Source organism: Anomaloglossus baeobatrachus, chromosome 1, assembly GCF_048569485.1.
Source record: "Anomaloglossus baeobatrachus isolate aAnoBae1 chromosome 1, aAnoBae1.hap1, whole genome shotgun sequence".
In the NCBI taxonomy this organism is placed as follows: domain Eukaryota; kingdom Metazoa; phylum Chordata; class Amphibia; order Anura; family Aromobatidae; genus Anomaloglossus; species Anomaloglossus baeobatrachus.
Window position 1 is genome coordinate 842,709,196 of NC_134353.1, and position 14,427 is coordinate 842,723,622.

Consider the following 14,427-nt stretch of genomic DNA (forward strand, 5'->3'; position numbering starts at 1 on the left):
TTCTGCCGTCTACATGAAAGAAACCTATGACAACATGAAACAGCTGCTGAGATGCCTGATCTATGGCAACGTTTGTGGCCCCTCTGTGGTGACGTAAAGGTGGCTGGCTTATTACTTAGTCTCCACGATGGATACACAAAGTACTGCTGCTTTCTATGTGAGTGGGAGAGTCCTGAAAGAGAATATCACTACAATAACTGAGACTGGCCTCTCCGACATTCACTTCAGCCAGGGAGTAAAACTATCCAGCATCCAGCACTTGTTAACAACATAAGATTTTATTACCTCTATTGCATATCAAGTTGGGTCTAATAATGAACTTTCTAAAGGCAATGGATAAAAAGGCAAATGCATTCAAGTAACTCATTGATAAATATGCAAGGTTGAGTGAAGCAAAGATAAAGGAAGGAGTCTTTATTGAACCTCACATTCGGAAGCTTCTTCAAGATGAGGAGTTTCTCCGTTTGTCGCAGTGCAAGGAAAAGGCTGCATGGGTAGCATTCGCGTTAGTGGAAACTCAAGAGCAGATAAGTATGAAGAGTTGGTGGAAAATCTCCTCAAAATATATTACTTGGTTGTAATGGGTCATTAAAGATTCATCTCTTACATTCGCATCTAGACTTTATTCCACCAAACTGCAGAGCAGCGAGAAATGAGCACGATAAGAAAATTTTATCAAGATGTTGCGGCTATGGAGAAAAGATATGAAGGAAAATGGAATCCATGAATGCATGGAGATTACTGTTGGACAATTGAAAAGATGATCCGATGCAGGAGTACAAGAGATAAGCAAAAAAAGAGTTGCTAAGTCATGATCAAGTTTTGAAGTGCAATTTCTATACCCGTTTATAATTCCAATAGTGTTTAGTCAGGTTTTAGTTTTTGAATTGTTGCTAAGTTTCCTCTAAATAAATATCAGAAAATTGGCATAAGATATTCTGCATCTTTATATTTTCAAAAATAATAATAATGTTTGAAAGTACTGAAACTTTTATGCATTAATTATGTTTTATATGTAGTAGTAAAAGGAAAACTGTTGTATATAATAGAAACGAGAGCAAACTAAAATTTTTTCATTGTCAGATTTGAGATTAGGAGGTCAAGATTTTTAAGAAATGTCTCACTTCATAATTGGACCTGACAACTTTTGAAAACATGTAAAACAGCGTAATCTGCAGTAGATCACTCAGTGTGTATCATCTGCGACTGTTCTTAGTAGTATGATTTATGTTTATGTAGCACCCCACGGGGCAGGTGGTTAACCTACTCGTTGCCGGGTAGTCGCAGGTCGGGTCAGGCAATGTCATGGGTGGCCTTGCCCGGTTCCGTTGCCCCGAGGCTTAAAGGAGAGGGATGGGAAAGTGAGGTGTAGGGGAAAGTTTGTCGTGATGCCACCTGTGGAATACGGCCAGGGGGTAGCCGCCGCTGCAGAATTCCTCGCTGGGGCAGATGTTATGGCAGCCAGGATGGTGTCGCTGCCCACAGGCGCGAGCGGGCCCCGGGTGGATGAAGAGGGTTTTAATGGCCGTTGGCGCCTAAGCACTGGGCGGCAATGCCAGTAAGGATGAGTCAATACAGTCTCTGCGGGTTCAGGGTGTCATTTACTCACAACTTCAGCTGCCAGCCCGGTCACACTGGTCACCGCCGTTATGAGCTCCGGTCAATCCCAAGCAAGGAAAGGGGCACCACTGGTGTTTGAAGAAAGAGAGAGAGAATATGTTTCCAGTATGAACCCTCAGTGGTTAGGTACCCGGGCTGAGCTTCCACTCCTAGCCCCAGGCCTAGTGAAGTCAAAGAGTTACAGAGGTGTCTTGACAGAACTATGGTCCCGACTGGTCTGCTCTTGATGTAAGTGTGTTACGCCTATTTCTACCCCAAGTGGAACCCACCCCCCAGGTGACTGGCTTCAGTGACCGGGGAAGTCCCATGCATCGTGATGGCCACCCCCCTGCCTACCCTGAGCCATCCCATCCTGTGTGAAGACTCCAGGCTCCTAAGCTGTATTTAAAGGGTGAAATGTGGAACACCAGTGATTAACCCCCACTCTTACCTGAGATGGATACCGCACATTAACTGAGGCGCAGTACCCTGTGGCTACCAGAGCCTCAGGGGTGCCACATTTACATAGGACCATGCACTGCCGAGAATGATGATCTTTTGCTCTGCAATAAAAGATCATTCCACCCAATGAACAACCGTTTTGCTCATTCATTGAGTGATCTGCTTCTTGCAATGTGTCACTTATTGGGTTTTGTGTTGTTGCATTAATAAAATAAGTGTTTTATCTGCAGAAAATTATCACTAGAGGACTAGTTATCTCATGCCGTGTAGTCCTTTTGCTCTGTATAACCCCAACTTGACCACTGAACAGCAACTTTCTGCCAATGTACAATGTACATAGAAATCTGCCACTCAATGGTGTGGATGGAGTTATATAGCGCTCAGGATTCAGAGAACTGATAGATCTGTAGCTGTGAAAACAGTGATCTTATTAAAATGACAGCAAGCAGCTCAGTAAATGACACATCACTGGAATCAGGGTCACTGTTTCTACATCATACTGCAATTTTGAATAAAAATGGCATTCTATAATGCGGCTAATAAAAGTAAAATATTTCACTTTTACAGTAGAGTCCTCTTAAGTATAACGTATTATGCAATGGCATCGATATTTGCTTGATGAATTAATTATCCCTGAGCCGGTGCATCAGCCAATGACCCTGGCAAATAATCTTTTAATCTGATTTAGATCAGAAGCATGCTTTCTATTCATTTTAAAATACATCAGATGACTGACCTAAGTAAGGATTGGGGAGAATATAAAACCAGCTTTCTTCATGAGGCAATACTTTATCTAATAGGGAAGTAGTCTATAGGAGAAACATCAATAGAAGGAAGCACCTAAGCATAAGGAAGCTCCTAATCCGGCTGAGGAATGAACCCATGCCAGCGCAAGGCTGCCATCTTTATCTAGGTTTATAGTGATCGTAAGAACTGGAAGGACAGGAATATTAAACTTACTCATTTATTTAACCTCCAGCCCTTCCAGAAGTCTGCATGCAGCTCTGGAGCCATTAAATGGTCTACAGTCTATATTGCGTGACCAATGGACGTGGCATTCAAGTCTACATACAGCCATTAGTTTTTCAATTTCCAGCTAATTGCTGGCAACACTGTAGTTTACAATGTACACACTTATAGGCAATGACAACTCCTAAAGTTTGATTTGAGGTCCTAAAGAAAACCACACAATGCACTGTGATTAGATTTGTTTTTATTTTTTTGCAATGAACATAGCTGATTACTGTCCCACATATAAAGTGCATCTCAATAAGTTAGAATAGCCTCAAAAAGTTAATACATTTCAGTAACTCAATACAAAAAGGAAATGCATATATTATATAGAGTCATTACACACAGAGTGATCTATTTCAAGTGTTTATTTCTGGTAATGTTGATTATTATGGCTTACAGCCAATGAAAAGCCAAAAGTCATTATCTCAGAACATTAGAATAATCACCAAAAAACACCTGGAAAAGCTTCCTCAGCATTTAAAATGGTCCCTTAGTCTTGTTCAGTAGGCTACACAATCATGGGGAAGACTGCTGACTTGACAGATGTCCAGAAGGCAGTAATTGACACACTTCATTAGGAGAGTAAGCCACAAAAGGTCATTGCTAAAGAAGCTGGCTGATCACATAGTGCTGTATCCAAGTATATTAATGTAAAGTTTAGTAGAAGATAAAAGTGTGGTAGAAAAGGGTGCACAAGCAACGGGGATAACTGCAGCCTTGATAGGATTGTTAAGAAAAGGCCATTCAAAAATTTGGGGAGTCAGTGCTTCAAGAGCCACCAAACATACGTATCCAGAACATGGGCTACAACTGTCACATTCCTTGTGTGTCAAGCCACTCATGACCAATAGATAACGCCAGAAGCATCTACATGGGCCAAGAACTAGACTGCTGCTCAGTGGTCCAAGGTGTTGTCTTCAGATAAAAGTAAATTTTGCATTTCATTTGGAAATCAAGGTCTCAGAGTCTTGTGGAAGAGTGGAGAGGCCACAATCCAAGCTGCTTGAGATTTAGTGTGAAGTTTCCAGAATCAGTGATGGGTTGGGGAGCCATGTCATCTGCTGGTGTAGGGCCACTATGTTTTATCAAGACCAAAGTCAGCACAGCCGTCTACCAGGAAATTTTAGAGCACTTCATGCTTCCCTCTGCCGGAAAGCTTTTTGGAGGTGGAAATGTAATTTTCCAGCAGGAGTTGGTACCTGTCCACACTGCCAAAAGTACTAATACCTGGTTTAATAACCACAGTATCAATGTGCTTATTGGCCAGCAAACTCGCCTGACCTAAACCCCATAGAGAATCTATGGCGTGTTGTCAAGAGGAAGATGAGAGACACCAGACCCAACAATGCACAAGAGCTGACGGTTGCTAACAAAGCAACCTGGACTTCCATAACAACTCAGCAGTGCCACAGGCTGATCACCTCCATGCCAAGCCGCATTGATGCAGTAATTCATACAAAAGAAGCCCCGACTAAGTATTGAGTACATTTACTATACAGACTTTCAGTAGTCGCCAACATTTCTGAGTTTAAAATAATTATTCAATTAGTCTTACATAATATTCTAATTTTCTGAGATAATGACTTTTGGGTTTTCAATGGCTGTAAGCCACAATCATCGACATTAACACTTGAAATAGATCACTCTGTGTGTAATGACTATATAATACTGTATATGCATTTGCCTTTTTGTATTGAATTACTGAAATAAATTAACTTTTGAGGATATTCTAATTTATTGAGATGCACTTGTAGTTCACAAGACAGCCAATATTCAAGGTTTGTATGAAAATGAGGAAATTCGAGTTCAAGGATAAGGAACCCTTAACACGTTCAGCATTTGATAAATATTTAGGTGCGGATCCATCTAAATTTTCATCAAATCAATCTGAAAAATCTATAACTTATGGAAGTAAAAATGGTATTATAAGCCCCATTTACAAGCCCTGAGAAAACAAATGGCACATAGAAAACAATCATCTGTAAGCAAAAACAAGCATGGTTATTCTTATTGAAGATTTCCCAAGGAACAATCGCAGATTAACATTGGACTAAGAGCCAGACGTCCTGCTACAGGTTCACCACTGCACTCAATGGCTAACAAGGTGCAGAGGAAGATGGCAATGAAAGCTGGAATGGAGGCCTGTAATCTTAAGAGATGAGTTCAATTTTTGCCTTGGTTGCAAAGATAGCAAGAGATTGGTCAGAAGACCATGTAGACAATGCCATGAAAAGGCCTTCATGAGGGAACGTCACACTGGTCCTACTTCTGGGATCACGATGTGAGGTGGAATGATAAACAGTAGCCAGACCCCTCTAGTCTTCATTCTACGTATACAAACTGCTCAGCGTTACCCCTACGCAAGTGAGGATGTACTCAGGAAAGGATGAGAAAGTGATCATGAGAATAAATTATGTGACCACTAGATATAGAAATCAGACTCTAGTTGTTAAGTAGCCTCTGGAGGGGCAATTGCAGATCTGGGATAGGATACCAAGACCGTTGTATGTATTACAAACTAAGGGCTTGCTCACACGTGTGTATAACTCGGATGAGTGCAATGCAAGAAAAAAAAGGATCATCCTCGGACCAATGTTATTTAATGAGGCAGTGCATCTGCAATAATCAACAAAATCAAAGGCTACACGGACCATCCTAGTGGCCTTCAATCTTTATGGATACATTACCATTCTGTAGAACTAAACACTGTGTAAATGAATAATAGCCACTGAAAAAAAACGGATTGCAAACGGTCAACATATGGATGATAAATGAGATAAAAATCATCCTACTTATTGGATGAAGATAGGACAGATTTTGTATTCACTCGTGTGAGCGTACCCAAACAGTCTATTGCCCTAAGTGGTCACATCATGTAACCAGCAAAAAAAAAAACAACAAAAAACCCTAAAAACATAAAACATGGTTTGATGGCAGCTCGGTTGCCTTACCTTGACAGTTCCTCTAGCTTGGACTGAGCAAATTCTAAACTTTTCCTCTCCACGTGTTCATGTGGAGTGTGAGCCAGAAGCTCATGGAGGGTTATAATGTACCGAGGTATCTACAAGAATGATATATTTATATTTCATACTAAATTACATTTTCTGCATTACATACTTTAAAGATGTACAGTACATAGTATGCAAATCATTTTCCCTAAAGATGGATATTTATGTCATTTATTAATTTTATGAAAAATGCTTCATATGTAACTTTGAAAATCTTTCATAGAATCTTTGTTTCTCAAGAGCAAGTTTTTAGGCCAAGTCCTCACTGTGTAGATGAGGGCTACAGAAACTTCATATTTAAAGGTTTTTTTTCACTACTTGGTTAACCCCTTCTAAATGCCTATATTTCCCCACAGTAAAATGACACCTATACTCTCGCCTCCGGTGCGGGTGCCGTTTCAGAAATGTCTGCTCTGAAAGCTCTGCTTGATTTGATTCTAAAGGGATTCTCAGTATTTGTAATGCTCAAGTGTAATGTAGGGCAGCATAACGTCAGGACTACAGATGGTTGTTTGGGGAGTTGCTGTAGAAAACCTAGTGCCACGACAGTAAATTACTTTTACATTTCATTTTTTGGAGCTATACATGGGATAATACTCAAAACACCCTTTTATGAAAATCCTAAACCCTAAAGGGCTTGTCTGAGCAGTGAACTTCTCAATCTTAAAAATATAACACCTATCCTCGTGCCTCCTGTCCTGGACTAATCCTGCAATGTCAGCTCTGCCTCCCCTGGGGATAGCGTAACATTGTGTCCTGTGATCCCTGTGACTAATCAGCGCTGGCTTCACTGCATCTGACAAATCCTGACATCCAGAATAAGGGAGAGCTGCGTTAGCGCTGTCACCTCCTATTGATATTTCATTTGAAAGACGGGACAGTGAAGCCAGCACTGATTAGCCACAGGGATTACATGACCAATGTTACGTGATCCCCAGGGGAGCTAGAGCCAAAATTGCAGGATCAGTGCCCGCACTAAAGGCGAGAGTATAGGTGTTACTTTACTGTGTTGAAAGATAGGGATTGAGAAGTCCACTACTTGGACAACCCCTTTAGGGTTTAGGAGTTTCATAAAAGTGTATTTTGAGTATTATCCCATGTAAATCCACAAAAAATGAAATGTAAAAGTAATTTACAGTCATGGCGTTAGGACTACAGGTGGTTGTTTGGGGCGTTGCTGTAGAAAACCTATCATTATGCTGCCCTACATTATGCTCGAGAATTACAAATACTGAGAATCCCATTAGCATCAAAGCTATCGGAGCTTTCAGCGAGGGCAGGGAGTAAAGCTCGGAACCGATATTTGCTCAGTCAGTCAGCAAAGCAGTTAATTATGGAATAAAACGAATACTTCCCCATCTCTGTATCTATATATGGATTAGAAAAATTCTGTATTGTGTGGCACAATAGACCTTCTAGCTGCTACAACCATGGTAACATAGGCTGTTTGTCTGCAAATCAACCAATAATTATCCATGGTCACTCCTTATTGTTTGGAAGAGGTGTACTTATCTGTTCAGCATGACAAAATTGCGCTACCAGACAATTAGCAGGTGGCTAAATATCTGTTTTCAAGGACTTCCAGCATCAATAACAGCCACATAAAAATATAGACAATAAAGTACCTGCTTGAAAATGAATTAGAACTAGACTGTCTGTGGATACATGGATACATTTGTATCAGTATGACTTTCTGGTATGTGCCGTTTTACCATTCATTGAATTAGCCATGTAGTAGCGAAATTACCTGGAACATTGGATAGGTCAGGAACGTCTCCAGCATCCTCCCCTCACATGCTGGATTGGCTTCGTATTGCTTGAGGAGTTTGTCGAAGTCGCGGTTTTGCTTGCAGTTTGCCAGCACTTGCAGACTGTACTGATGATTCCGTACAAATTCTTGGTAGATGTTCAGCATAGGAAGCAGAATATCAAACAAATCAGCTGGATGAAATGAAAAAGAACAGTCTGAGAAAAGGTTTACGTAGCTCGAAGAACTAAAAAGCTGCTTACCAAATAAATGGAGGCAACCAAGACATTAAACTGCAATGTGAAAAGATTGTCTGTCAGGAAAACTATTCTATTACTGCAACGAGAAGATCAAAAGTTTGTCTGTGCTCACAAGTTTTGGCTCTGGTGCGGTTTGTTGCAGTTGTTTCATATTCTTCAGTTTCCCAGTTTAGTGTTGTATTAGTTTTTTTAATTTGATCTTGTCCTTTATGCTCTTTGATATGTAGAAAAAAAAGTCTATAGGTCTCTACACTGCTAGTGACGAAACTATCCCAAAGATTTACCGGTATTTCATCTCCCAGTGCAGCGCCGCCACCGGGGGGGGACAAATAGGACTCTAGTCCGGAGCCCCAACAGAAGGGGGCCCCTTCACACTTCATTTATTGGCTTGTGTGTGAGGTGTGGAGGCGGAGCAGTGATGGAGGCGGAGCTGAGGTGGAGTCTCAAGGGGGCCTCAAAATTATGCCAGTCAGGGGCCCTGAAATTCCTAGTTGCAGCCCTGCCCAGTGCCTTACAGATCGATTCGGTCAATTATTCCTTCTACGCCAGTTGTATAACATTTATTTAAATAATTCCACCTATTTTGACCCCACGTGACAATACTGATAGATGATATAGGAGTATGGTTAACATTTTTTCCCTTCTCCTGTAACATTGAATACAGAGTATCCATGTTTATAGGGTGCAGAGGCCTGATGTTGTGCCTTGTTTCATGCCTTTGACCCTTTGGATTAAGGATTCTACTACTACCTTTATATTTAGGATAGAGTGAACATGGTACAACAAAAAAAAAAAAACAATGCATTTTTATTTCATTTAATCATCATACAATTACTTGATTTCTCAGAAGATGAGCCATTTACCAAGTAAACCAACATGGCCCCTCCAGCTAACCTTACCCCACAAGTTAAAGAACATTGTTTTTTAATTACTTGCTAGGTTTGATATAAGGGACCGTGCAAACAGGTCCAAAGGTTCACAATTAGGGTTTATACACGGTGTGGTCAATTTGATTTTTATTACCATGAACATGAAACAATGGTAGGGTTAATTCCCATGTAGTGGCCATGATATGGTTGAATAATACACTTTTCACATAATTCTTATTAGCTGTTGTGACTAGAGATGAGCGAACCGGTCCCGGTTCGGCTCGAGGTCGGTTCGCTGAACGGAGGTCCCGTTCGAGTTCGGCTCGTCGAACGTTCGACGAACCGAACTCGAACTGCATAGGAAACAATGGCAGGCAATCACAAACACAGAAAAACACCTAGAAAACACCCTCAAAGGTGTCCAAAAGGTGACAAACAACTCACAACACATGGGAAAGTGACAAGGACATATACAGTTAGGTCCAGAAATATTTGGACAGTGACACAAGTTTTGTTATTTTACCTGTTTACAAAAACATGTTCAGAAATACAATTATATATATAATATGGGCTGAAAGTGCACACTCCCAGCTGCAATATGAGAGTTTTCACATCCAAATCGGAGAAAGGGTTTAGGAATCATAGCTCTGTAATGCATAGCCTCCTCTTTTTCAAGGGACCAAAAGTAATTGGACAAGGGACTCTAAGGGCTGCAATTAACTCTGAAGGCGTCTCCCTCGTTAACCTGTAATCAATGAAGTAGTTAAAAGGTCTGGGGTTGATTACAGGTGTGTGGTTTTGCATTTGGAAGCTGTTGCTGTGATCAGACAACATGCGGTCTAAGGAACTCTCAATTGAGGTGAAGCAGAACATCCTGAGGCTGAAAAAAAAAAAAATCCATCAGAGAGATAGCAGACATGCTTGGAGTAGCAAAATCAACAGTCGGGTACATTCTGAGAAAAAAGGAATTGACTGGTGAGCTTGGGAACTCAAAAAGGCCTGGGCGTCCACGGATGACAACAGTGGTGGATGATCGCCGCATACTTTCTTTGGTGAAGAAGAACCCGTTCACAACATCAACTGAAGTCCAGAACACTCTCAGTGAAGTAGGTGTATCTTTCCCTAAGTCAACAGTAAAGAGAAGACTCCATGAAAGTAAATACAAAGGGTTCACATCTAGATGCAAACCATTCATCAATTCCAAAAATAGACAGGCCAGAGTTAAATTTTCTGAAAAACACCTCATGAAGCCATCTCAGTTCTGGAAAAGTTATCTATGGACAGATGAGACAAAGATCAACCTGTACCAGAATGATGGGAAGAAAAAAGTTTGGAGAAGAAAGGGAACGGCACATGATCCAAGGCACACCACATCCTCTGTAAAACATGGTGGAGGCAACGTGATGGCATGGGCATGCATGGCTTTCAATGGCACTGGGTCACTTGTGTTTATTGATGACATAACAGCAGACAAGAATAGCCGGATGAATTCTGAAGTGTACCGGGATATACTTTCAGCCCAGATTCAGCCAAATGCCGCAAAGTTGATCGGACGGCGCTTCATAGTACAGATGGACAATGACCCCAAGCATACAGCCAAAGCTACCCAGGAGTTTATGAGTGCAAAAAAGTGGAACATTCTGCAATGGCCAAGTCAATCACCAGATCTTAACCCAATTGAGCATGCATTTCACTTGCTCAAATCCAGACTTAAGACGGAAAGACCCACAAACAAGCAAGACCTGAAGGCTGCGGCTGTAAAGGCCTGGCAAAGCATTAAGAAGGAGGAAACCCAGCATTTGGTGATGTCCATGGGTTCCAGACTTAAGGCAGTGATTGCCTCCAAAGGATTCGCAACAAAATATTGAAAATAAAAATATTTTGTTTCGGTTTGGTTTATTTGTCCAATTACTTTTGACCTCCTAAAATGTGGAGTGTTTGTAAAGAAATGTGTACAATTCCTACAATTTCTATCAGATATTTTTGTTCAAACCTTCAAATTAAACGTTACAATCTGCACTTGAATTCTGTTGTAGAGATTTCATTTCAAATCCAATGTGGTGGCATGCAGAGCCCAACTCGCGAAAATTGTGTCACTGTCCAAATATTTCTGGACCTAACTGTACTCATGCGAAAACAAAACAGCTGGACAAGGAAAAAGAGGAGGAGACACAGATATAGGCATGGCACGCCCTTCTAAAATCATGTAAAACACCGCAAGGTGACTCCAAGCGTAGTCTCCCTTTTTTTCCAAAAATTGGGCCCCACACACACCCACCCATTCAGTGGCAGCAGTTGTGCCCCAGTTGTACAATTCACAGCTAGATTTGCATCAAGCACATTCAAAAATACGCCATTCTTATCCGTCCCCAGGATGACACCGGGGTAGGTAGCAAAGTCTTTCCTGATCCCAGCTCTGTTCATCTTGGCTTCTTTTAAAAACACAGCAAGCAAGGGTTACTCCAAGCGGAGTCTCCCTTTTTTCCAAAAATTGGGCCCCACACACACCCACCCATTCAGTGGCAGCAGTTGTGCCCCAGTTGTACAATTCACAGCTAGATTTGCATCAAGCACATTCAAAAATACGCCATAATTAACCGTCCCCAGGATGACACCGGGGTAGGTAGCAAAGTCTTTCCTGATCCCAGCTCTGTTCATCTTGGCTTCTTTTAAAAACACAGCAAGCAAGGGTTACTCCAAGCGGAGTCTCCCTTTTTTCCAAAAATTGGGCCCCACACACACCCACCCATTCAGTGGCAGCAGTTGTGCCCCAGTTGTACAATTCACAGCTAGATTTGCATCAAGCACATTCAAAAATACGCCATAATTAACCGTCCCCAGGATGACACCGGGGTAGGTAGCAAAGTCTTTCCTGATCCCAGCTCTGTTCATCTTGGCTTCTTTTAAAAACAATGTAAGCAAGGGTTACTCCAAGTGGAGTCTCCCTTTTTTCCAAAAATTGGGCCCCACACACACCCACCCCTTCAGTGGCAGCAGTTGTGCCCCAGTTGGACACTTCACAGCTACATTTGCATCAAGCACATTCAAAAATACGCCATTCTTATCCGTCCCCAGGATGACACCGGGGTAGGTAGCAAAGTCTTTCCTGATCCCAGCTCTGTTCATCTTGGCTTCTTTTAAAAACACAGCAAGCAAGGGTTACTCCAAGCGGAGTCTCCCTTTTTTCCAAAAATTGGGCCCCACACACACCCACCCATTCAGTGGCAGCAGTTGTGCCCCAGTTGTACAATTCACAGCTAGATTTGCATCAAGCACATTCAAAAATACGCCATAATTAACCGTCCCCAGGATGACACCGGGGTAGGTAGCAAAGTCTTATCTGATCCCAGCTCTGTTCATCTTGGCTTCTTTTAAAAACACAGCAAGCAAGGGTTACTCCAAGCGGAGTCTCCCTTTTTTCCAAAAATTGGGCCCCACACACACCCACCCATTCAGTGGCAGCAGTTGTGCCCCAGTTGTACAATTCACAGCTAGATTTGCATCAAGCACATTCAAAAATACGCCATAATTAACCGTCCCCAGGATGACACCGGGGTAGGTAGCAAAGTCTTTCCTGATCCCAGCTCTGTTCATCTTGGCTTCTTTTAAAAACAATGTAAGCAAGGGTTACTCCAAGTGGAGTCTCCCTTTTTTCCAAAAATTGGGCCCCACACACACCCACCCCTTCAGTGGCAGCAGTTGTGCCCCAGTTGGACACTTCACAGCTACATTTGCATCAAGCACATTCAAAAATACGCCATTCTTATCCGTCCCCAGGATGACACCGGGGTAGGTAGCAAAGTCTTTCCTGATCCCAGCTCTGTTCATCTTGGCTTCTTTTAAAAACACAGCAAGCAAGGGTTACTCCAAGCGGAGTCTCCCTTTTTTCCAAAAATTGGGCCCCACACACACCCACCCATTCAGTGGCAGCAGTTGTGCCCCAGTTGTACAATTCACAGCTAGATTTGCATCAAGCACATTCAAAAATACGCCATAATTAACCGTCCCCAGGATGACACCGGGGTAGGTAGCAAAGTCTTTCCTGATCCCAGCTCTGTTCATCTTGGCTTCTTTTAAAAACAATGTAAGCAAGGGTTACTCCAAGTGGAGTCTCCCTTTTTTCCAAAAATTGTGCCCCACACACACCCACCCCTTCAGTGGCAGCACTTGTGCCCTAGTTGTACACTTCACAGCTAGATTTGCATCAAGCACATTCCAAATCCACAAGCATTTACTCTCCCCAGGATGACACAGGGGTTGTAAATTCCTTCTGGATCCATGACTTGTTCATTTTGATGAACGTCAGTCTGTCCACATTGTCACTGGACAGACGCGTGCGCTTATCTGTCAGCACACACCCAGCAGCACTGAAGACACGTTCAGAGACAACGCTGGCAGCTGGACACGACAAAATCTCCAAGGCGTAAGTTGCGAGCTCTGGCCATTTTTCTAGGTTTGAAGCCCAAAAGGAGCAAGGCTCCATTTGCAAAGTCATGGCATCGATGTTCATTTGGAGATACTCCTGTATCATCCTCTCCAGCCGTTGACTATGTGTCAGACTTGTTGTCTCTGGTGGCCTTGCAAAAGAGGGTCTAAAAAAATTATGAAAAGATTCCATAAAATTGCTGTTACCAGCACCAGATACGGTCCTACTGGTACGGGTAGACTGGTGAAGATGACGAGACCGTCCCATGTTTGTCAAGTTACAACTGGGAGATTCCCTCCCTGCACCTGCACGGTTGTTTGGTGGAAAAGCCGAGCTAAGATCGAGTAACAGCTTCTGCTGATACTCCTGCATACGTGCGTCCCTTTCTATGGCTGGAATTATGTCACAAAATTTGGACTTGTACCGGGGATCTAATAGTGTGGCAATCCAGTAGTCATCATCACTTCTAATTTTGACAATACGACTGTCATGTTGGAGGTAGTGCAACAAAAAGGCACTCATGTGTCTTGCGCAGCCATGCGGACCAAGTCCACGCTGTGTTTGTGGCATAGAGGTGCTACCCGTTCTTTCTTCCTCTGACATCTCCCCCCAACCTCTTTCAACTGAAATTTGACCAAGGTCTCCCTCATCCGCTGAGTCTTCCATGTCCATGGACAGTTCGTCCTCCATTTCTTCATGTTCTCCTGCACCTTCCTCAACATTTCGCCTGCTACTATGCGCCCTTGTCGATCCCTGTCCCCCATGGTCCCATGCCTGCTGCGTTGGTGATGATGAACGTCTGGACCTTGGTGATGTTGTTGTCCCTTGCGCATATGAATCCTCCTGTAGTTCCTCCCCTTCCTGTTGTCCCACCCCCTGACTCCGAATAGTGTTTAGCGTGTGCTCCAGCATGTAAATGACTGGAATCGTCATGCTGATAATGGCATTGTCAGCGCTAAACATATTCGTCGCCATGTTGAAACTGTGCAGAAGGGTGCATAGGTCCTTGATCTGAGACCACTCCATCAGGGTGATCTGCCCC

General features: G+C 42.6%; 1 protein-coding gene across 1 annotated transcript in view; it reads right to left on the reverse strand.

The window, feature by feature from the left end:
* RASGRF2 (Ras protein specific guanine nucleotide releasing factor 2) overlaps positions 1-14,427 on the reverse strand; it is a 429,820-nt gene that overhangs the window by 116,347 nt on the left and 299,046 nt on the right. The window contains exons 7-8 of the mRNA XM_075325142.1: positions 7,831-8,024; positions 6,027-6,136 (exon numbers count right to left, since the gene is read on the reverse strand). Of these exons, the coding sequence (XP_075181257.1) occupies positions 6,027-6,136; positions 7,831-8,024 (304 nt within the window). The remainder of the gene's footprint in view (positions 1-6,026; positions 6,137-7,830; positions 8,025-14,427) is intronic.